Source organism: Chaetodon auriga, unplaced genomic scaffold (assembly GCF_051107435.1).
Source record: "Chaetodon auriga isolate fChaAug3 unplaced genomic scaffold, fChaAug3.hap1 Scaffold_83, whole genome shotgun sequence".
Taxonomy (NCBI): Eukaryota; Metazoa; Chordata; class Actinopteri; order Chaetodontiformes; family Chaetodontidae; genus Chaetodon; species Chaetodon auriga.
The window spans coordinates 2,501-27,078 of record NW_027482057.1 but is presented as its reverse complement, the minus strand read 5'-3'; the positions used below and the strand labels follow the sequence as shown (position 1 = coordinate 27,078).

Here is a 24,578-nt window from a genome sequence, read left to right as displayed (position 1 = left end):
CTGTACTGTATAGTTCTGTAATGCACAGTATTGAGTTGATGTAATTTGTAACCTTATAGTAATTCTATTACAGTACTTTTCATTTGTTGGAAAAAAGACATAACAGAAACTGTGTAACAAACAGTGTTTCATGAGTTTCACAGGATGCTCTGAGAAACTGAATAAAACCAGTGAAGATGAAAGACTACAGTGTTTTATAGAAAGTACACTAGTGCGTCGCTGCTAATCTGAAAGTGTATTCATATGATGCAAGTGTGTATCATTTTGTCATCAGAGTGTCATTTTGACAAAGGATTGTTGGTTTTGATAGCAGAGTTTCACTTTGACACAGATGTGAATGCTTTATTTTTCCAGTGTTGTGTCTTATTTATTTATTTTTATTTGTGTGTAGAGTTTTGACACAGTTAGCCAAGTTTAGCAAAAAGTGTTACAGCAACGGGCAAAAACTGTAAAAACAAGACTGAGATGTCTTCAGTTTTTATGCATTGAATGTCACATTAGAGTCAAGGTGGCAGAAGGGATTGAACCCAGAAAGCCGAGCCAACAGGCAGAACTGATGCAGTTTCATACATTTATTTATAATTCAGTGACAAACAAAATCAAGGAGAGGTTGGTGACTGTCAAAACCAATGTAAAGAGTCCTAATCAGCAAATAAATCCAACAAAAGAAGCACAAGTCCAAAAATGAAAAATCAAGCAAAGTCTTGGGAAAAATAAAGCAAAGGTTCAAAATCTCAGGAAGCACAGGAAAGTATTCATGGAAGGCAGAGATGCATGACACACGACATAAGATGATCTGACAAAGATGGAGGGAAAAGCACTGGCTTAAATGGCCCGGGGAGGGAGGACTAATGAGGCAGAGATGAAAACAAATAAGGAACAGGTGACACAAATCATCACTTACAAAGGCAGGACAATTTAGGAAGTAAGGAAAAAGACTACACATGAGGCAAACCTTTAAAATAAAACAGGACATAAAACCAAACAAACTAATTCATGACAGTAAAACAAAAATCAAAAAACAAAAATTTGACTAAAACTATTACCACCTATTACATACTACCATTTTGGTCAAAAAAACTAAAACTTCAACATTACCACATTTTGTTTGATCATTAAATGAATCAATTTGAGTCATTTATTGATCAGTTTGACAGATTTTATTGTAATCAGGTAAGAAAAATAGAGCAATAAAGATGTTACTTCACTATAACTCTCTGCTTCACACACTTAATGATCATTTTATTAGGAACTTGTGAATAGTTAAATGTCAGGCAATATAAACAGTAAACAATCAGTTATTTATCATTAATCACTCATCATTTTTCACAGTGTGAGTAATCCCAGATTTTAACCACAGTTCTCTGAATCATCACTCTTTTCAATTCTTCACTTGGTTGTCTGTGAACTTTTCACCAATACTGTCATAACCATGGAAACCACACTTCCTACCAGCAACTCTGCAGCCGAAGGTCAGAGCATTCTCCAAACTTCCACCTGCAGGTGGAAAATGTATTTACTTATTTAAGTACAATACAGACAGAAATGTTATGGCAATTTCACAAAACAAAACAAAGAAGAGTTTTATGAGACCAGAGTTTTATGTGAGAGCAGTGAGACAGAATGATGAAGAGATGTATAAAAGGAGATTTAATGCATATCAGCTGTGATTCTGACAACAAAATCTACTGACTTTGACCTGGAAGAAAAGGGTCATCTTTTTTCTTTCAAAATAAAAGCCTTGAAAAAAGCTTTGAAGGGAGAATTATGAAGAATTATGTATAGAATTTAATTCTTTCCAACATATTTCTACTTCCACTGTGTTCCTCTGGGGATAATTACCTTAAATTATCTATATATACAGTAATAATATATCTTATGTCTTATATCTTAATATATAATTGAAAATATGTACAGATAAGTAGTGCTAAAACATATTAACATTTCACCATTGTTTACGTTTGGCTTCAGACAGGACATGAACCCCATCTTCCTGGATCAAGGTCCTACATTTTACCCATTCGTCCACTACAACCTGCTCCTTTGGTGGACTGTATCCCATTTTATACTACATCACCTGATTTCCTGAAGATAGAAGAGCTCTTTGGCACAGAACCCTGAAGGCAAACATCTCACTTGACCACCCAAGCAATCTTACAAGGAAGACTACCAATTTCCATCTACTGAATAATATGAAAACAACATGCATTCAGATCCAGACTGAGATGGTCATGGAGCTTGCTCAGGTGTGCACTGCTACATCCTGCAAAACCACATCCATCCTGGGGAAATCTAAAGTTTTTCAGGGGTCCCGTCAGGCCTGTGGCAGCAAGGAAACTGTGTGTGATGGCAACAAAGAAATGCATATGTCAGGATCTGCAGGTTCCCTCTCCTTCTGTCCCATGTCTGTCTCTCCTCTGTCTGTCCTGTGTCTGTATGTGTTTAACTGCAGGCCTGACAGGTCATTCTCTCCTGAGCACACCTGACCTCAATAATTCAATCAAGCCTCATCAACCACCACAGTATATAAGCACCAGTCTTCCCACCAGTATTTGTCAAATCATCTGCTCACCTATGCGGTAAAACAGTGATCGACCAAATGAACCTTGTGCCTCTCTGCCTTGTCTTGCCCCTGTGCTCAGGTGTTTGCCATGTGCTCCAGCCTTCACCCTCTAACTTGCTTGTCTGCTCTATGGATTGATTCTCTTACACTGACTGTGATAAGCTTAGGAAAAGACAATTAAACTATTCCAACTTCTCTCCTTTTCCCTCCTCTTCGTCTGAGTCACAGTGTTTCGGTCAATACACTCGTCTAAATCATAACAGAATATTTCCAGTTATGGAATCACTGTCCTGAGGGGGACAAGACGGGGTCTAGGCTAGGATCTGTCAGGAAAAAACATAGTGTGAGTAGCATATTGCAGTGTGTGCTTTACTGCTGCAGCAAGGGGGCAATGTCCTTAGCAGAGGGATTTCCTGCTGTTAGAGTTAGGGACAAATGAGAAGTCCAGAATTTTTCCTGATCCTTCGTGACTGAGCAAGGGCTGCTCTTAGCTTTTAGAACATGCCCTGCAGGCAACCAGGTGCCCATAGCCACCATGTTGGTTACCCCTGTTCTAGTTGATTTATGCTTCACAGAGAGGTGGCTGTGTAGATCCATACAGCTGGCTTTTCACAGCAGATGACAACACAGATGCATCCTCAAAAACACTCCAATTAGTGCAGTCAAAGCAGGCCTGCAGGTCCAGCTTTGCTTTGCTGGTCCATCTCCTTACAGTCTTGACCACAGGCTGAGCTGATTTTAATTTCAGCCTGTAAGTCAGGAGAAGATGAACTAGACAGTGATTTCTTTTTTAACTCTGTGAAATCTGTACACCAAGATTCTTTAATGTAGAAGCAGATTACATCTCCCTTTGTTTTTTCTGATGACTCTGTTACATGGACTGCTCAGAGGATTTGGAAACCCAGATGTAGCGTTGTGTCCAGAATGTGGTCTCCTAGCCAGGCTTCAGTAAAGCACATGGGAATAGATCTGCAAAAGTCTGTGTTTACTCTGTTGAGGAGTGGCAGTTCATCCGTCTTGTTCACCAGAAAGCAAACATTGACCAGATGAACTGAAGGAAACCCTAACCCTAACCCAAATTAATGAGGGCTTCAGCTTGCTTCCCTAATCAGTGTCTCCTGCTAATCCCAAAGAAAGTTGCTGCTCCCTCCAGTTAGAAGCTTGGTAAGATTTTCTGGTTCCATTGGAAAAGTTTGACCAATAGATTGTCCAATGTTTTAAACCTCGTTCTTAGTGAATATGATCAGAAAAGGAGAGCTGGAAACTAAACAGATTAACAAAAACTGAAAATGTTTGAGAGAGTGCAGTTCAGAGGCTGTCGTCTTGGTGCAACTGGACTTTCTTGAGGTTCTAGATTATGTTTCACCTCTCATCCAAGAGGTTTCCTCAGTTCAAAGTGACTGGTGGGGAGTTGGTCAGTTATGCTCGGAAATCTAACTTTTATTCAACATCAATCATAACCAGAGAATGCAATTTATGAAGAAATTGTGGTTTGAATACTGGATGTTGAAAAGCTGACACTAAACTACACTGCTGGCTGTAAAAGTTCAATAATACTAATATGTTATGAAAGGTGTGGGACATTTTAAAGTTTAAATTAAATTGGCTTAAGGTATAAATGAGCTGATAAGAGCTGAAAAGAGTTGATTAGGAAACAGTGAAAGAGATGGGTTGTCTTACTGTTGGACAGTGTCTCACTGTAGGACAATATAATTTTTCAACAGTGGACAATGGAATGTGTCATCGTTGGACAGCAGAACATGTCATTGTTGGACAGTATAATGTGTTACTGTTGGACAGCATACTTCTCACTGTTGGACAGTATGGTGTCTCACTGTTGGGCAGTATAATGTTTCACCCATGGATAGTATAACATGTCACCACTGAACAATATAATGTCTCACCATTGGACAGTGTATAGATGACAGCAGCATTGAAAGTGTCTCCAGCTCCGAGGGTATCGACCAGAGTTTCAGGAGGAAAAGCATCTGAATGAACAATCAAACCATCAGGACCCAAAGCATCTGCACCTTTTTCTGCCCAGGCACATATCAGGACAGCCCTGAGAGGCAGACAGATCAGCCAGAGACATTAAATAGAAAGAGACAGGTTAGAGAGACAGACAAGTAATAGAGACAGACAGGGTTGAGAGCAAGACAGTTCTAACTGCTGACCTTTGACCTACACTCACCCCTTTTTGACCCGACTGTAGAGTCCTTTCAGAGCAGCTTCAGCTGTCAGGAAACCAAAGTGACGAGCGACATCTTTACTGACAAACACCTGAAGACACAAGATAAAATCCATCCTGTTACATGCTGTATGTTTTTATATAGATATATGTACAATCCATGAACTTTAACCAGTGTTTCCACTTAACAAATCGCACCACGTCACCATGGGGAAACAGCTGATACAACGGCTCTCTGGTCTTCTCTATCTCCACAGAGACAGTGATTCTCTGTTGAGGTGGCAATGTGCTATTATACATTGCCACCTGCTGGATCATCTTCACCTGCTCCTCAGCATTTCGACCCTGCAGGAGTTAAATAAACCACAACTCTAAAACATGTAAGGGCTAAAACACCAAATAATACTAGTATACTGTAGTATTCTGTATGAACTGTAGAGTAGTCATGTGGTATTTTACCCTTGAAATTTTGTGTAGTGCTGTAGATTCAATTTGACATATTTCACACTATTTTGAAATGAAGGATCAGTCTAGTTATTTGGGTTTGTTGGGTTAGTCAGATTACTTAGGTTAGTCTGGTTAATTGAGCATGTAGCATTTTGTCCAAACAGTGGAATTAGTTGATTGGCTGATTGGTTTTACTAAACCAACCATAGGTTTTTCAAGTTAGTCAGATAACCTGAATTAGTTCTGGCCATGATTGAACTACAGTACATTCTGAGGTGCACAGGTGAAATCAATTTAATGCACTTTGGGAGTCGGGGAATTGTCCTATGATATTTTTCTGCATTCTCCCCACTAGGCTCTGATCAGGGTCAAACCTGCTTTACTATTGAAACAAGTCCTCTTTCAATGCCAGTGAGCTGTTAGTCCCATGGGATGGAAGATTGTCTAAGTAAGTAAGTTGCAGGGGCCAACTCAAATTAGTCACATCATTATAACCCTCTGATAGATGTAGTTAGTCTGGTATAGTCAGATTAGTGTGGTTTAGATTAGACTACTCAGGTTAGTCTGGCTGTTTCAGTTTCTTGGACCATTGCTCACCTCCCAGTGGATCCATTTGAACTGATGGAGGTCAACTTTGGAGAAATCCTCTTTTGTGACATCAGGAAGGTTCCTGACAGACAGGAAGTGAGACCAGAGTTTGTGTTCCTCATAAATCAGAAAATGCAGAAACATGTCCATCCCTCCATCCTTCATCACTTTATCACTCCATCACTGAGGGTGAAAGCTTCTTCTGTTTACCCCTTCCAGCTTGATGACATCACTATGATGTCATCAAGCCATATAAGACTTTCCACTGGTTGAGGAGAGTTAACCAGGGCTGGTAAAGTGGCTCTTAGATATATACATTTAAATATATTACATGTAAGTTTGACCCTGAGCAGGTCCAACAGGAACTCTTTTGACCTGACCAAACAGGAAGTTTGCTTTGTGTGTTTGATGGAGGGTGGAGGAGTTTCTTCTATACACAAAAACAGCAATCAGTAACCCCCCCCCCCCCCCCCCCCCAATTAAACCATTTAAAATTAAATTTAAACTTGATTGATTGATTGATGGGTCTTTCAGGACTTTATGGAGATGAAGACATTATGCAGTTTGGAATGATCAGTTTGTATCACATTCCAGATTACAATTTTGACAGACAACAGTGATGTGACAGTCACATGACAGACATTAGACAAGCATCGTGGCTTGTTTGAGATGAGCCAGACTGGTGCAGAGCTGCACAAGCTAAACGCTTGAGTTTTTACCTCATGCTATTGATGAAACTCTCCAACATCATCCTCCTACATCACCACTCACAATTATAGGATTTCACCACTATTCAACAGTTTTTATCTACATGAACTTTGGAAGTACATTTCATTAACAATATACATATTTTGTCCATTCTCCATAAATGTAAGCTGTTTGGGAACGTAATAAGTGGTTCTGCCTTTTACCAGCAGTAGTCAAGTCCCTGTATTGCTTTGTTTTAAAGTGCATACACACTTGAGTCACATTTATTTGTAGTGAGGTGCTATTTCTAGCAGCTCTCATATCCTCTGAAGGTTTAACCGAATCATCACAATCAGTCATTACAAATGTTTCAGGAATTGTATTTGCTGTTTGCACTTAAACTACAGGCCATAACATATTCATCAATGTTGAGGAAATCAGTTGCCTTTGTCTGGCACTAACAGGGACCATCGGCTCCATCTAACATCACAGCAGCTCAGTTTCAGTTCAGACAGGAAGGCAGACACACATCGCAAATGCTTAGCTGAACTTTATATTTCAAATTGTTTGGTGTTTTACTGTCTTTGCCATCACTGCCACTGCTGTACATTATTTTCACCTTATTTTAGTTTTATTCTTATACTTTTATTTTTTGTGTCTCTGCTTGTCTATCTTGTTTGTGTTCTATAAGTAGTGTTTGACTTGTTAGTAAAAGACCATAATAGTGTCAAATATTCATTGCACAGTTCAATTGATCTGTAAAGTGAAATCATCAGTCAGAAAATGGTAACATACTTTTAAATGTATAGTTAAATTGACACATGGTGTTCATCATGTCCATTTCCATACAATAATAGGGGATATTAATTGCATTCTCTTTATCACCAATCTAGTTGACTTCATCTCAAACAAGCTGACAGACAGCTAAAGGTCAGCTGAGCTTCATTCACTGTGACTGGTGTATCCATTTAGCTTCAGGACCTTGATGTCTTGCTCAGCAGTGGGTAATGTGACCATGACGTCATTAGACCAGGATCAGATTAGATTAGATCATTATCAGAATCAGGCACTCTTGCTTACTTCAGGTGGGTCAAACAGCATTCACGAAACACCTCAGTACATTTGTTATTTGTTATCTGCCCGCTCCACCACATGGGTGGAACTTCAGATTTGGAGGATCCCTGTCACTTTACATGGAGACTGGATAAGTCTCACCTAAATTGCTAATGTTTCTGCTTCAGTCTGATTCCATGGCGACATGTTTGTCAAGTTTAAATATTTGGGTATGTACAAGAAAAAAGAAAAACAATAATACAGGGTGTTTGTCAGTGATGTATAAGACTTGACAGTCTGATGGAAACAAAGTTGCGAATCATTAAAAACAGCAGGTCATACATTTAGAGTTAATTTGATATCGGATGCATCAATGTGTGATCAGATTAATTTATGTAAGTGCTAAAGTGAGTGCTATCAGTGTCACAGTTATATTTCATCCCTGGCCTTTGGTGAGTATAGAGAGCCCTGATGACTAATTAAACAGGTCCTGATGTAATGTAGCTTCCAAGCATAGCACTGTTAAATGTAATTGACTGAACTGTGAAGGATTCACTGCATCTATTCAGACAGCTCAATTTACTTCAAACAAGCATATAGAACCAATACTTATCATTTTATCAGCTGAGGTGAAACACATTAACATTAGCTACATTAGCATTAGCCACACCATACAACTTATTATGACACAGGACCCTACATGATTAGATAATCGCATCGCACATTGCACATCTTATATCGCTCATGATGAAGGCACTGGAGAGGCTGGTCCTGGCCCACCTCTGACCACAGGTGAAATCATCACTGAGCCCTCTACAGTTCGCCTACCAACCCCATCTGGGTGTGGACGATGCCATCATACACCTGCTGCAGCGTGCTCACTCCCACTGTAGTGGCAGCACTGTGAGGATCACCTTCTTTGATTTCTCCAGTGCATTTAATACCATCCAGCCACTGCTCTTTGGTGAGAAGCTGCGAGTGATGGGAGTTGACGTGCCCACAATCTCCTGGATTACTGACTACCTGACAGACAGACTGCAGTTTGTCTGACTGGGCAACGTTCTGTCTGAGACCGTGGAATGTAGTACAGGAGCACCACAGGCGACTGTTCTGTTTCCTTTTGTCTTCACCTTGTACACCTCAGACTTTCAGTACAACTCTTCATCGTGCCACCTGCAGAAGTTCTCTGACGACTCAGCGGTGGTGGGGTGTATAAAGGATGGACGAGAGGAGGAATACAGAGCAGTGGTGGAAGATTTTGTGGAATGGTCGGGTAGAAATCACCTGGGGCCTCATTTATAAAACTTGCTTACGCACAAAAAGGGGCTTGAAAGTTGCGTACGCAACTTCCTACGAAAAGGTTGTGATTTATAAAAATAAACTTAGCGTGAGAATGTGCGCAGCGGTACGCCAACTTTGATGCTTGCGTACGAACATTTTGGAGACGGGGAAACTGGCGGTGCAGATGGTGAGGTGGTGAATTGAAGCCAGATTGATCTCATACATTTAATGTCATCACATATCAGACTTATAGACCCGCGTAATCATAAACACCCAAGTCTGCAGTGTTATAGATGTGTTCCTTTAATGAGCCGTTAGGCCTACTACTGTATGCACAATGTTCATATATCATACTTCCATCTTCAAATGATACAGAGCGGTGGATGGCACTGATGGATTAGTATTAATTGTGACAAGGTGTGTAACAATCATTCAATTTGCTGAGTAAGCATATAAATAGCGCGGTGACACTCGTGCGTAATGCTGCACAATGGATGCGCTGGCACTGCTGGAAGATCATGCAAACGGTAGGATCAGGATGGAGAGAAGTTTTCGGGACCACGGAGATTTGCTGGCCCATGATGATGACTGGCTAATAAGCCGATTTAGATTCCCTAGAGCGGTGCTGTTGGATCTATGTGCTGAACTGGGCCCAGTGTTAGATAGACCCACCCGCCGGAACCGCGCCATCCCGGTGCATATCCAGGTGCTGACCACTCTGGGGTTTCTGGCGACTGGCTCCTTTCAGTGGGAATTAGCCGACAGGTAAGTGTTTGATATGATTAATATTATATAATGTTACATTGTCTGTCTAAAGCCCCTTTTGGGTATAATTCAGTTAAATTATGTCCTTAGGTCTGGGATATCGCAGCCATCCCTCAGCGCCATAATGCCAGCCGTTTTGGATGGCATTATAAAAATGACCCGTCGATAAAACAGGTTTTCTTACACTGTGGGTGAACAGGCCAACATTAAAAGGCAATTTGCAGCAATGTCCGGTTTTCCCAAATGTAATCGGCGCAATTGACTGCACTCACATTGCTATAAGGGCTCAGAGTGAAAATGAATTTGCTTATGTGAATCGAAAAAATGTGCATTCACTCAATGTACAAATTATTTGTACCTCGGACATGATCTTGACGAATGTAGTGGCACGGTGGCCTGGGTCAACACATGACTCATTCATCCTGACGCACAGTAGTGTAGGGATCTGTAGTTTCTGCCACAGATCGCTCTGTGGCTCTGGAACTATTCACTGCGGTGACGACGTGCCGCCACTCATTTTTTTTAATTATTATTATTTTATTCGTGACGCCACTACTGTGACCACCAAACAAAATATCCTTTCTGGCCTCCACCTCACCCACAAGCACCTCGATTTCAGTCTCCGTAAAATTTCTTTTTCTTTTCTCTGCCATGATCGAACGTAAACTGCCATTGATCAGCAGGTATATTTATATGCAAAGTCATTCATGAGGTACTTTGCATTGACCATTCATGGTAAAATGTGGGTGTGTCGGAGGCGGGATGTGAGGTGAATCCACCTGCGCAATCTTCCAGGTGGAGTGTGATTTATAAAGGGAAAATTGCGTGCAGGTGTGAGTACGCACGTTTTATAAATCCGAATATTTTTTGGCGTACGCCATTTTCAGCTTTTGGGCGTATGCACACTTTTAGTATGGATTCTACGCAATGTTTTATAAATGAGGCCCCTGCTGCTTAACGTGGCCAAAACCTAGGAGATGGTTATTGATTTCAGAGGGAACGGGACGACCACACAACCACTGTGCATTCTGGGGGAGAATGTCGCAGTGGTTGAGGATTACAAATACCTTGGAATGCACCTTGACAACAGACTGAACTGGAAAACTAACATCAACGCTGTTTACAAGAAGGGGATGAGCAGACTTTATTTCCTGAGGAGGCTCAGATCATTCAATGTATGCAGCAAGATGTTGGAGATCTTCTACCAGTCTGTTGTTGCCAGTGCACTCTTCTTTGCTGCAGTGTGCTGGGGGAGCAGCATCAGAACCGGCGACACCAACAGACTGAACAAACTGATCAGGAAGGCCGGCTCCATTATTGACTGCAAACTAGACACTGTTGAGGAGGTGGTGGAGAGGAGGACACTGGACAGACTGATATCCATTATGGATAACCCTGAATGTCCTCTTGACCACCTTGTGGACAGTCAGCGGAGCTCCTTCTCCATTAGACTGCTTCAGCTCTGCTGTCAAAAGGACTGCTTCAGGACATTGTTCCTGCCATGACCCATCACACTTCCCAATAGAAACATAAACAGTTAATCCACTAACCTCACAACGCCAATATTTTAAATATTATCTGCACTACTGCAATATTGCACATACAGTCTACGGTTTACATTTATTTATCATCCAAAACTGCACAATTTTTTACTGTAAAGACTTGTTTACACAATTAGTTATATTGTATTTTTCTTATATTATTATAATATTATATAATATGTATTATACATTATAGTACATATTATATTATTATATTTAGTTATACTTTGTTCTATTTTTATTTCTAACAAACTGCTCTTATTCCTGTTTATATTTTTTAGTACTTTTTGTTACTTTTAAAAAATTGTTGCATACATTCTGTGTTTGCCTACTGCAACAAAATAATTTCCAAAATTGGGATCAATAAAGAAGCAGGCTAAAGTCTAAAGTCTAGATAATGATTTTCTATAAACCTGCAGTTGAACCATAAAGTATATTTATCTGTAAAGCAGCTGCTGTTCCCGCTGTTATCTGTGTCTGTTCTCTCAAACGTGTACATTTTTAATGGGGTTTTGAATTTAATTATGGGAGTGATAACATGGCAGCAGATCGCAGATGTGTTCTGGTATGGCCCCCATTCAAAAGCAGAAAAAGTCAACGGCCCCTTCTCTAAATTCTTTTAAGTTATTAACAATGATAGGAGAACAGACTCATAAAAAAGGATCCAAGTAGAAAATTAGTGAAATAAAGGTCAGCATGATAGCCAAACTACAACAAACTCTTGTTTATTTCCCCAAAGTTAATCATATGAATTTGATATAATTTAACCCCATATATGTAGTGGGGTGACATATGTCTGAGAACCACTGCCCTATGGCAAGAATGTCTGATTGATAAAGAGGTGTTTAGTGAACGTTGTGTGACGCCAGCCAGCCATTGGGTCGTCTTACGTGTCGGAGAGAACGACGGTTCGCGAACCGCTGGACGGACAAACCACACAACACGCACACGGAGTTTGACCACTGACTTGCCAAACCACCGCTGAGACATCAACTGCACGCTGTGAGAAGTCAGCCATGATGAAACTGACAGAGAGAGACAGGAAACTGCTTCATATCAAGTCTGTGCTCCAACATAAACACAACAACAGAACACAGACAGGAAACAGGAAGCGGGCAGAGCCGTTTCGTGATGGTGATGATGATGATGATGATGATGTTCCTGAAACAGAGGCAGTTAGTGGCACATGCACACCTGTTCATATCTATTCACACCTGTTCATATGCAGGATGGTACGGCTCCCTGTGCTGATGTTGCTGATGACCACAGAGGCGGGAAGGACACATTGAGCGTGCTCAGACACCAGAGACACATCAATGTGGAACTTCTGAAAATCCTCCAAAATAAAACTACAGACAGGAAATTGTTTCACATCTCCATCTTTAAGTGATCATGAAATTGATCAACATCAGATATCTGTATGCTGCTCAGAGGGGAGAGGAGAGAAGGAGATTAGGAAACAATGAGAGAGAAAGGAGAACAGGGAACAAGGAGATGAAAGGAGATGAGGAAAGAAGGGAATAGGAGGGACAAGAGGAAACAAGGAGAGAAAGGGGACAAAGAAACTTTGAGATGAAAAAAACAAAGAAGTTTGTCTGTTCATCTTTCTATCTATCTGTTCACCTGTCTGTATATCTGTGGCAGCAGGATATCAGAGCTCCACAGAGACCCTCTGCACTCAGCTGACACTGAAATGAAAACCTACATGTTCTACATGTGTTCATTCACTGGCTGAGAGTCAGAATAGTGTGGAGGTCTTATTATGGATTATGGATAAGATTATCATTGGTTAGGGTTAGCATTATGTACTGCAGCACACTCTACAGCACAAAAGGTATCTATCTATGTATCTATTTTAGTGAATCACTGATTACGTGCACCTCCCAGTGAGCATGCTAAATGGCATGAATCGAACACACACAACATGCTGCAACCGACAGGTACATGCTCAGTCCGGGTAACATGCTAAATGCTAAATACTCATGGTCGATCCTCCAGGTGACACTTAAGTTCAATGAGGAACTTTTTGCTTCAGTGAGAAGGGTGACAGAAAGGCCAAGTAGACTGGTTAGAGTGGGACAGAAAGGCTGAGTGGACTGGTTGCAGTTGGACAGAGAGTCCGTTTTGACTTTGGTGAAATTTTATTCTGCTGTTGGTTATGTAAGAATACAGACCTTCCATGGTGTCCACATGCTTTTCATTTGTCGACTGATCTTTTTGTTAAATTGTCTGAGGTTTCTAGTTAATTCTAGTGAGGCTACACTGAGGATGGTGGGTATATATTTATATTTGCTCATCAGTGGTACACACATGCTGCAAAGTGCTGTCTGTAGAAAGTTACTGTCAGTTTGGACATCAGGACTCATAATGTTGGTGTAATTCCACTAGTGTTGCTGGATTGACAGTTAGAGAAATGTCTTTTGTAGCCTACAGGTAATTTAACATGTAATGTAATCCACATTATTTACATTCATTTACTTTCATCCAAGTACATTTTTACACAGGTCATTTTTAGTAAGTAATTGAGTAATTTGAGAATTCTCCATCTGAGTTTATAAATGTACTGATGCATGTATTCATGAGTGTATTGATGCACACACTGATGAACATTACATTGTTATTGATTTGTGTATTGGTGGTTGATCCTTACTTACTCGGCTACAGGTCCAGCAGACAGTGAGCCCATGAAGGCGCTGGGTGCTCCGAGCAGTGACAGCACCGTGCAGGAGTTCGAAGCATTTCCTCCTCGCTGCCAACGCTGCGACAAACATCTGCAGATATAGAAAATGATGGCATCACTGTATCAGCAACCAATATTACTGAGATATGTATTAATGTTCAGAATGACCATCCATCCATCCATCCATCCATCGGTTTTCTGCCTCTAATCTAGGGATGGGTCACAGTAGCAGCAGGCTAAGCAAAGTAGTTAAAATGTTCCTCTGCCCAGTAACAGTTTCCAGTTCCTCATTGGGGATCCAGAGGTGTTCGCATGCCAGATGACACATATAATTATTCCAGCATGTTCTGGGTATGTGCCTTTTTAGCGCCTTAGTTTTAGTGATTTGGGCTTTTAGCCTTCCCCTTCACATTTAATTAGATTAGTAGTTTGCTCATTTTATTGTCACATTTTAAAATCATTTTAACTGATTTTAGTGTTTGGGGCTGGACTGCATTTTAGTTATTCAGCTGAGACGACAATAAATTATTGTAATCCAGTCCGTTGTTGTGTGCTACCCTCAAACAAATCTTCATAAGAATCTGCTAAATTACAATAATTAAACTGTCTCATTTTGCCTAACCATCATTACACACACTCATTCCCTTTTTACAGATGGAAATGTGTTTCTCCGGCATTTTGTCTGTCAGGGACATTTCATTTCCTCAGTCATACAGCTAATATGAAGAATCAATATTGAGGATCAATAAATTCAATAAATTAATCTGTGGAGGTCTGTGTTAGGAAATGATATTGTTCATACAAGCTGATCTATACTAATATGGCCACTTTTATGATGAATCAGTAGGATCTGTGCTCTCACGTTCAAAGATTAGAGATTGTTCAAAGATTCATTCATTCAAAGATTGTTGTAGAATCAGCTTCAAATTAAATACCAAGTATTATAAAATCACATTAAAAGTAAAATGTAAATGTGAACATTAACACAGCAAAAAGAACTGTTGAGTATTCTGTAGGACAAGTACATACATGCAGGATCACTGAATGGAATATAATCCAAACAAACACTATTCAATATCAGCTGATCATATCTGACCTGTTGTCATTGTAAGCATTAGGCTGCTGGTGTTAGCATTAGCCTGTATGCTCACCTGGTGTCAGTGTCTTCTTCAGGGTATTTGTCCACCACGTTGATGATATCAAGGCACACCAAACCCACACACAGAATCTTCTTTTTTTTGTGTTCATCCATGTTGATCTACAGAAACTGACAAAGATACACACACGCACCCACGGCTGCGGTCTGGACTTTGAAACAAACGTGTCATTATCTCCCCAGAGTCAAGTTACAACACTGAGATACACCACTTCCTGTCAGTAGAGATTATAAAATAAGAGCCTTACTGATTGGAGCTGCTCATTACTAGTCTGTGAGGTGAGAGTTAGTATGATACGCCACTTCCTGTTCACATTTTGTTGCTTGTTAATACTATCAGTAGCTAACATTAATTGTATTCCTGTGCTGGAGTTTGGAGCATAGTTTTTAATACAGTAAGACAGAGGAATCATTACATTACCCCTAACCCTAACCCTATTTTTTACTCAATGTAATGACCCAGTGTCTGTCCAGCATTTTGCGTTTCTTTGTGGACCAAAATCTATCTATCTATCTATCTATCTATCTATCTATCTATCTATCTATCTATCTATCTATCTATCAACTAAGGACCCCCATGAGGAAACACTGGAGCTGAAAACCAAGGGACTAAGACATAAACATAAAATAAAATAAAATGAGTAAATGAAATAAATAGCAATTAAACATGCAACTAAAATAAGATAAGAACAAGCATAATAAAACATATGCTAAGAAGCGTGATTAAACGAATAAGATAAATCAAACAAATCAATTGAAAGCCTGATTAAAAAGGTGGATCTTGAGCCTCTTTTTGAAAACGTCCTCTCTCTCTCTCTCTCTCTCTCTCTCTCTCTCTCTATATATATATATATATATATATATATATATATATATATATATATATATATATATATTGGCCGTATATATGTATATGTGTGTGTGTGTGTGTGTGTGTATATATATATACACACACACACACACACACACACACACACACACACACTTTGCAGGCCCATAATGAGTAGGAAAAAATCTTTTTGGGTTGCGTTGTCCTTCGGGGACGACGTGGCCAATGCACACTCCATCCAGCCCCCCCACCAAAAAAGGTAGGTCAGTCCCACCCCCCACACTCCTAGCAAAATGCGGTGGGTGGGATGCTCGTCTGGAGAGAGAGCGCTAGAGTGAGAAATTTAAAATAGTTTTAAAAAAAAATTGAAAAAATGAATGATGAAGGGGGGAAGGAGCTCGGCCACATAAAGAGTGGTTAAGGTGCTCTATTTGTATGTATTAATATTAATGGTTAGGGAATTGTGTCCGAGCCCTTCCCCAAGTGGGGAAGAAAGGTGCACGGTCCATCCGGCCCATGTACTGCCCGTCCCCCCGGCCCCAGTCCTCCTGGCGGGTGCGCTGGGGATGCCAACCCCTGCGCACCTCAGTCCAGTTGTACATATTCTGTTTTTGTTCTTTTAGTTGTTTTGTACTTTTTTTGTTCTTTGGGATTTTGTTATTTTTGTTATTATTTTTTTTAATGATTTTTTTTTTCTCCAACTAAAAACACTTTCCCAAAACAAAGGGGAAAGGAAAAAGCCAAAAAAAAAACAAAAACAGAAAAAACAAACTAAAGTCCTTTGAAATTCGGCAGATTAGCCCTTTAACAAAATAAATCAAATTATTCTATTTATGTAAAATCAACAAAAGAAGGGTGTGCTATAAATGACTTTTGGTCAATTAAGACCTTCCTCAGCTAAAGCACACCAAAAGAGTCCTACTGGCTTAAACAATATTGAGAGCATCTGTCCTCATCGAGAGCCAAGTGTAAAATGAGGCTTCTGCTGTAAATGCACAAAGTTAAAACAGAACTTACAAAAGAGTTTAACTTTGGCAAATGCAATTGCACTTTAGTTTTTTGTGTTAAGGTCTTTTTAATCCTGTTATTGTTACTAATTCAAATGTATGCTATTTATGTAATTTAACTTATTTAATTTATTAACCCCTTATGTACCAAAAACCATTAAATGAATTTAAATGTTTTTTAAGCCAATAATTGAATTAATATTTATAAGTATTGACCATAGCCAATTAACCCCCTCATGAATTTAGACTTTCAACCCTTTATGTACCCAATAGAATAAAATAAATTTTCCTTTGTAAACCAATTAGTACCCAATGAATTGATATGAAATTGAGAAATTATTTATTTATTTATTTATTTATTTAGGGTTAGCGTGCTCAGGTCTGGAAGCTGTTTTTAATTTTCCTGACTAATTTGATTGTGGCCGGTGAATATGTAATCACAAAAGGTACAGCTGTAGAGACCTGAATTGGTTTAGTCTGTAGAAAAGACTTAAAACAAGTCCTTAAGAAGGTCCTAGAGTACCCTCTAGTGGACAAAGCTGCAAACAGCGTTTTGGTAGCCAATTTGAAATCATCTGGTTGTGTACAAATTCTGTGGAAGCGTAATAGTTGTGATTTAATGAGGCCTGCAAAGGTGTGTTTGGGATGGTGGCTGCTTTTATGTAAAAGGGCATGTGTGTCCGTATCTTTAAAATAAACTTTAATATCTAATCGGTTATTAGAGTTAAATTGTGGCCCTTTGAAAGTTGTTGTATCCAAAAAATCAATGGAATTTAAACTTGTGGTGGATTTTAATTTTATGGACGGATTGTGGTTATTTAAAATTTCTATAAATTTAGTAAATTCCTCCTGTGAAAATGTCCATATGCCCCAAATATTGTCCAAATACCGGAAATAATAAAGTGGTTTCTTTTCACATTTCTCCAGGGCAGCCGTCTCCCAAGAGGCCATAAAAATATCGGCATATGCAGGTGCAAATTTCTTCCCCATTGCAGTACCCTTAATCTGCAGAAAATATTTACCATCAAATTCAAAGTCATTACGAGTAAGATTAATTTCCAGTAATTCCAACAATTCTTTGTCTGGTCTTTTCTTATCGTAATGTTGGTTTAAAATGTTTTTTACAGCCAGGATACCCTCTTGAGTGTCTATATTTGTATATAGACTGTCGACATCGATCGTAAAAAGTATGGATTCAGGTGGAATGGCCAGATTTTTAATTTTCTCAATAAAGTCATAAGTATCTTTTATGTAACTCTTGTGTTTTTTTGCCAGGGGATTCAAATAGTAATCAATAAATTCAGCGGATCTGTATGTTTCGCTGCTACAGTCCGAGACGATGGGGCGTCCCGGAGGGATGAAGAAGGGCTCGCTCCAGCTAGCAGGATCTTTATGAATTTTGGGAAGGAGGTAAAATCGTCTGGCTCTCGGCTCAGAGTCACCGATCAAATAATTTCGCTGTTTTGAAGTGATTAATTTTTTCTCATGTATTTTTTGGAAAATCCTACTGATTAAAGTGAATGTTTCCATATAAATAGGTTTGTCCAATTTGGAGTAATATCTGTTATCATTGAGCTGTCTGTTTCCTTCCCACAGGTATTGTTTTAGATCCATGACGACTACCACACTTCCTTTATCTGCTGGCTTAATGACAATGTTTTTATTCTCCATCAGTTCTTTTAGGGCCAGATTCTCTTCCAATGTTAAATTTGGTTTGCTTGGAATGATGGAGAAGGAGCTGTAAAAGTGATCCAGATCTAATTTAATTAAATTATTTAAATAGGTGGGTATCCTAGCGTCTGGAGGAGTCCAATTGGAATTTGGAGTAAAGGGTTGTTTTTGTGAATTATCTTCTTCACCATAATAAGCTAGAAGTTTTAGTCTCCTGTGATAATGATATAAATGCAATCTAGTCTGTGCTTTAATTTGGTGATTGCTGCCCTTAGTAGGTATGAAATTTAGGCCCCTATTCAACAAGGAAAGTTGGGGCTGGGTTAGTTTGGTTTCCTTAGCTAAAACCATAACATTCTTGTGCCCCTCCTGAGAAATCAGGCTTCTGGGGACTTCTAGTTTACCTGCTGACCCCAATGTTCGAACATCTTGCAGGCTGTGGAGTGGGTCCAGTGGATCCCATCCGACTCAGTGCTGAAGTCTTTAACAGGTAACTTAGGGATGAAAGTACAAGTTTTCATAATAAAATTGTTCAGTACCTGTAGGTTCTCTTGTTCTCTGTGCGAGAGGCTGGGAGAACAGTTGATTAGCGGAACCCAGATTGTAGCCTCCGGGAACCTGATGTGAGCCATCTTCACAGCTTTCAGGAGCTGCTTGCAGGTCCCATCCCGAGGCTTCTGCTTCCTGCTGTTCAGTCCAAAGGCGAGTATGACCAGCTCCACTTCGGTGGTGCATACTGCCCTGCGCAGAAGAGCCTCTGCGTGGTGGAAAGAAGCCCCGGGATAACTGTCCACCTGCAAGTCAGAGATCTGGAACGGAGGGAATCTTGCCACATTAGAGTCACCAATGATTAAATATTTTTGTTTCACACACAGTCCCCATTCTGTGAGTTTTTTATTGGTGTTGATGTGTTTGGTGGGTTTGTATGTGGGTGTGTGAGGAGGAGAAGTTTGTGGTGTTAGTTCTTTTGTGGTCTCCACTGGATGTGTGGCAATGGAGATTCCCTCTGGAGCTGGAGTGTGCTGGTGGATTTCACCTGGAACCAAAGAGGTGAGTGAAGAGGAAGATGACAATGTCAGTGGTCGGGGGGGGCCCATAGGTGTGAGCCTAGGCATCAGGAAATCAGAGCTGGTGCCCGGCTTGGGTGTGCAGGCTCTGAGTTCCTCCTCCAGCAGCTGCTGGAGTTCCTGGTCCTCCAGGAACTCGGTGGGGTTGGAGGGAGAGGAGGAGGGGGCTGGAGGGGCCGATTTTGGCTCCCCGGTGTCCTCCTCATCTCTCGTGCTGCTTGTCTTGGGCTGCCGCTGGGGTTTGGGAGGCAGCAGCGCCCCCTGGGAGGATTGCCGCAATCTGGAAGCTGTGAAAAAGGGATGTATAGGGAGGGGAGGGGGAGGAGGGGGGGTGGGTGAGGAAGGGGGAGGGGGTGAAGGGGGAGGGGTAGGGGGGATGGGGGAAGAGGTATGAGGGGGAGAGGAGAGGGAATCGGGTCCGAGTCCCTCCCCAAGCGGGGAAGGAAGGTGCACGGTCCATCCAACCCGCGTACCGCCTGTCCCCCCGGCCCCAGTATTCCTGGCGAGTGCGCTGGGGGCGCCAGCCCCTGCGCCCATCAGTCCAGGGATACATCGTTTGTTTTTAGTTCTTTAAATTTTGTACTGTTTTTGGTTTTTTGAATTTTGTTATTTTTTTGTATATTTTTTAGTTTTATAATTTTTTTGTATTTTTTGTTATGTTATGTAAACCAAAAAAATCAAACAAACAACTAAAAACACCTTCCCAAAAACAAAAAAGGAAGGGAAAAAGCAAAAAACTCAGAAAAAACTACAAAAATGTAAAAATGAAAAATGGACGAATTGGTCCTTTAAGAAATAAAAGGAAACTTATCCAATGGACGAACTAGTCCTATAAAAAGAAAGGAAACTTACCCTTGTCAAACTATATTGTCTTAAGTTATTCTTTTTTTTGTTGTTTTTTAGTTTTCTTATTTTTTTGTATGTTTTGTTTTTATGCAAAAATAAAAAAGCAAACCAACAACTAAAAACACTTTCCCCAAACAACGGGAAAGGAAAAAACCAAAAGAAACTTAGAAAAAACTAACTAAAGTCTCAGGCAACTCGCCGTATAAAAAAGGAAATTAAACCGCTATCTTGGCGTTAAAAGTCAACAAAAAACAGTGTGCTAAGTACGACGTTTCGGTCGAAAGCGACCTTCTTCAGGTAAAGCACACCAAAATGCACTTACTGGTATGTAGTGGCTGAGCAGTGCAAGACAGGTCTGTCCTCATCGAGAGCCAAGTGCAAATGAAGTTTTAACTGTGAATGCACACACAAAATGGCGATCCCGGAAATAACAAAATGACGACGCGCTTGCGCTCTTAGTATTTGGTCCAAAACTCCACCATTCTCCTTTTAACTCCTAAAATACCCAATGAAATAATGTTTTTAATTTATATCAAGTCAAATGTAACGTATATGTATAATTTAACTTATTTAATTTCTTAACCCCATATATAACTAAAACCATAAGTGAATGTAATGAACTTATTCCCCTTAACCCCAAAAAAAACTTCTGTATTTAGATTCGCAACCCTACATGCAGCCCAATGAATTCCAAATGCTCAACCAAATACTACCTCATAATTTATTTAATTTATGTATTTATTTATTTATTTATGTAAACCCATCAACCCAATGGTGTTATGAACTGTAGCCAATCACTTTTTAATACAAAAGCCCCTATTAATAAATATTTTTAGCCCTATATTTGTACTATGTTAAATTATTTATATACTAATGTATTTATCAGGGTTGGGATTAGGATAATAGATTTTTGGGTCGGGTCGGCCCCGGAGGGGCTAGGAGAAAACATTTTTGGGCCGGGTCGTCCCCGAAGGGGACGGCACGGCCAGTGCACGCTCCATCCAAGCCCCCCCAGGAGAGAACCGTCCCCCTCCTAGGATTCCAGGATGGAGATGGTGTGGAGGATGAGGATAAACAATAAAAAGAAGGTGAGTATAGTAGGGGTTGGAGCCAATAGGGTTGGAAATATAAGGGGTTAAAATTGGTTGGGTGTGAGAGAGGGAGCTGCTCCCCACGAAGTGGGGGGCAGCGAATGCACGCTCCACCCCAGGGGCCACAGTCCACCACCCGAAGGTGGTGGGGGTCCCACCACCCGAAGGTGGTGGGGGTTCAAAAAATTCGACCATTAGTCGGTCCTATGCCGCGACGTTTCGGCCTGTTCGGCCTTCTTCAGGCGGAACCGACCTGTCTAAGGGAAGTGGGGTGCCTAATGGGCCTTTCTTCCTCCACTCCTGTCCCTACTGACTATCCCTTCCCTTTCCCTTTTCTTTCTGTTTCCCTTGTAATTTAAGTTTGCCTAAATGATTTCTATTTGGATTTTCTAATTGGTGTTTCTGTTCTTTTTCTTTTTCAGGTATGTTCCAGTTTTGGATTCAGGTAAGTTTTTGTATGTAATTTAATTATCCATTAATAAGTTTGTGTTTAAATTTCTAATTTGTATTTCTGTTTTTCTCTTTTTCAGGTCCAGATCCAGGTGAGTTTATGTTGAGTGTCCCCTTTAATGTGCAATTGTTGTCTTGTGTGATTTTTATGTTCAATAAAATTATTTTACTATAAGTCTTGTGGTCCAATGTCTTTTTTGTTCTTGTATATTAATTAGTTTTAATTTGCATATTTTCCTTTCTTCCTCCCATCCTTCATCTATCCCTCCATCCTGTCTTCTCCCTCTATCCCACTCCTTCTTTTCCTCTCCTTAGCCTCGTTAGGCCATGTGGCACTGTCCTTTCACCTTGCTCCTCTGTCACTAACTGTTACTTTCTCACTCTCCCTTTCTATTTGTGTTAAATTTTGGGTTAAGAGTTTTTTTTGAACTAGAATAGTGGGCATTAGATAGGGATATGAGGACAGCGGGCACGAGATTAGATTAGTCATAGTGGATAGGGGAAAATTAGAATAGGGGAATAAAATTTAGGATTAGGATAGAATAGAATAGGGCAAAAATCAAATTGAAGGGGATAAAAAATTGGTTGGGGTTAGGCAACTTAGGGTTAGATGGTTATGGGGTTAGGGTTAGGGTTAGGGGTTAGGGTTAGGGTTAGGGTTAGGTTAGGGGAAAAAAAACACCATCTCCAACAGGGGATGGGTGGTGCACGGTCCTTCACACCCAGAAGAGCTCCCGTCCCACTGGTCCCGTGGGTCCACCACCGGAAGGTGGTGGGGCTTCCAAAAATTGGACTCAGATCGGTCCTATGCCGCGACGTTTCGGCCTTAATTGGCCTTCCTCAGGCGATACCGATCTGCCTGGGAAGTGGGGTGCCTAATTTGGCTTTCTATCCTCACTCCTGTCCCTTCTGACTTTCTCCTCCTTTCCCTTCTTCTTTCCCTTTCTCCTGTATCCTTTCCCTATGTGTGTCACTAATTTGTGTTTGTGTTCTTTCCCTACAGGTTCCCTTATCCAGCCAAAAACAGGTAAGTTTAAGTTGTGTTTGTCAAAGTTTGTCTCCAATGTATGTTCAGTTTGAGTTTCTAATTTGTGTTTCTGTTCTTTTTCCACAGGTTGTCCAGGTAAGTTAGGTTTATCAATTTGTGTTTTAAGTTTCTAATTTGTGTTTCTTCAATAAAATGATTTTGTATAAAAAATTAGTCTTGTGTTGAGGTTTCATTTCCCTTTATCCTTACCTCTACCCCATTCTGTCTCCATCCTCCACTCCTCCGTTCCATCTTCTCCCTCTGCCACACTCTTTCCTTTCCTCCCCTTGGCCTCCTTCTGTCCTTGACTGTGTCTTTTAGTACTCTCCCCTTCCTTTTTGGGCTTTATATTTGGGTTTAGAGTTACTAAAGGCATGACCAATTAAAATTAGGATTAAAATAGAGGGACAGTGGGCATAGGGTTAGATTAGTAAAGTGGGCAAGGGATAAATGAGAACAAAAGAAATGAATTTTAGAGACAAAACAGGATAGGGTAGGTAAAATAAATAAATAAATAAAATTGGATAGGGTTAAATTTGGTTGGGGTTAGGCAAGATAGATTAAGGGTGAAAAGGCTGATTCGGCAAAAGTTGCCGAACTTTTTATTTGGAGCTAGAAGGTTGAAAGTTTGTCTACCCCCCCTATTTGATGTACCCTGAGTCCAACGGTGGTGGTCCTGAAGCTCTGTGATGTTCCGTTCAAAAGTTATGGCCATATTAATATTCCCATGTATGTGTATGGGAATATGGAAAAGTGTGATAATATGACAAAGTGCCATAGCCCAAAAGTGTCCCCCAGAAAGTGTCTAGGAGCACGTTTCAGAGCCCCCTGAGTCGTTTGGACCCCCCTTTGAATGTATGAAAATTGTAAACCTTGTGGGTAGTAAAGGTAGGCAAAGGTAAGGGTTAGGACGAAAGATTCTTGGATCCCGTCGTCCCCGGAGGGGACGGCGGGATCATGCACACTCCATCCAGACATCTCCAAGAAAGGGTCAGCTCCATCCCCCATAAGGACAGGTGAGTATATAATTTTATTTTATTAACAACAAGATATATATTAATGAGGTTATACAGGTGTATATATAAACATTCTTTAGTATATATCCAATAATATATATATATATATATATTAGAATAACATACAATATTATATAATAGGTTTCATTAACATTGTATATATATATTAATTAATTAACCCTTCTTTCTTCTCTTTTTCAGGTTTCTTCATCTCTCAGTCCGGCTCCCAGGTAAGTGGAAAAAAGGTAAGTAAAAAAAAAAAAAAAGTAAGTAAAAGAAAAGGGTTGGGATTAGGGAGGGATTAAAGGGGTTATGGTAAGTATTAAGGTGGGGATAGGGTTAAAAATCAATAGGGTTATAATGGTTGGGGTTAGGGCCAGATGTGAGGGCAAAAGATTTTTAGATCCCGTCGGCCCCGCAGGGGCCGGCGGGATCATGCACACTCCATCTCAGTCCCCCAAAGGATGGGCCAGCCCCATCCCCCCCACACAAAACCGGTAAGTGTAAAAATATATTAAGGTGATATATATATATATATACATATACATACACATATTATATACATGAAAATACATTCCATTGTTTGTTTGTTTATTATTACAAGATATATATCAATATATAGGTG

General features: G+C 40.3%; 1 protein-coding gene across 6 annotated transcripts; it reads right to left on the bottom strand.

The window, feature by feature from the left end:
- Positions 1 to 350: 350 nt before the first annotated feature.
- Positions 351 to 15,149, bottom strand: LOC143317888 (ketohexokinase-like). Of its 6 annotated transcripts, none has more exons than XM_076725776.1 (8): positions 14,945 to 15,149; positions 13,768 to 13,884; positions 12,328 to 12,462; positions 5,796 to 5,868; positions 4,941 to 5,096; positions 4,755 to 4,843; positions 4,468 to 4,625; positions 351 to 1,497 (listed from the first exon to the last, which is right to left on the bottom strand). In XM_076725776.1, the coding sequence occupies exons 1-8, from the start codon at positions 15,043 to 15,045 to the stop codon at positions 1,382 to 1,384; spliced, it is 945 nt and encodes a 314-aa protein (XP_076581891.1). In that variant the 5' UTR covers positions 15,046 to 15,149; the 3' UTR covers positions 351 to 1,381. The 6 variants fall into 6 exon arrangements, with proteins under 6 accessions (XP_076581891.1, XP_076581893.1, XP_076581892.1 ...); XM_076725778.1 differs by having other exon boundaries at positions 556 to 1,497; positions 4,950 to 5,096; XM_076725777.1 differs by lacking the exon at positions 12,328 to 12,462 and adding an exon at positions 12,004 to 12,138 and having other exon boundaries at positions 556 to 1,497.
- Between the last annotated feature and the right edge of the window lie 9,429 nt (positions 15,150 to 24,578).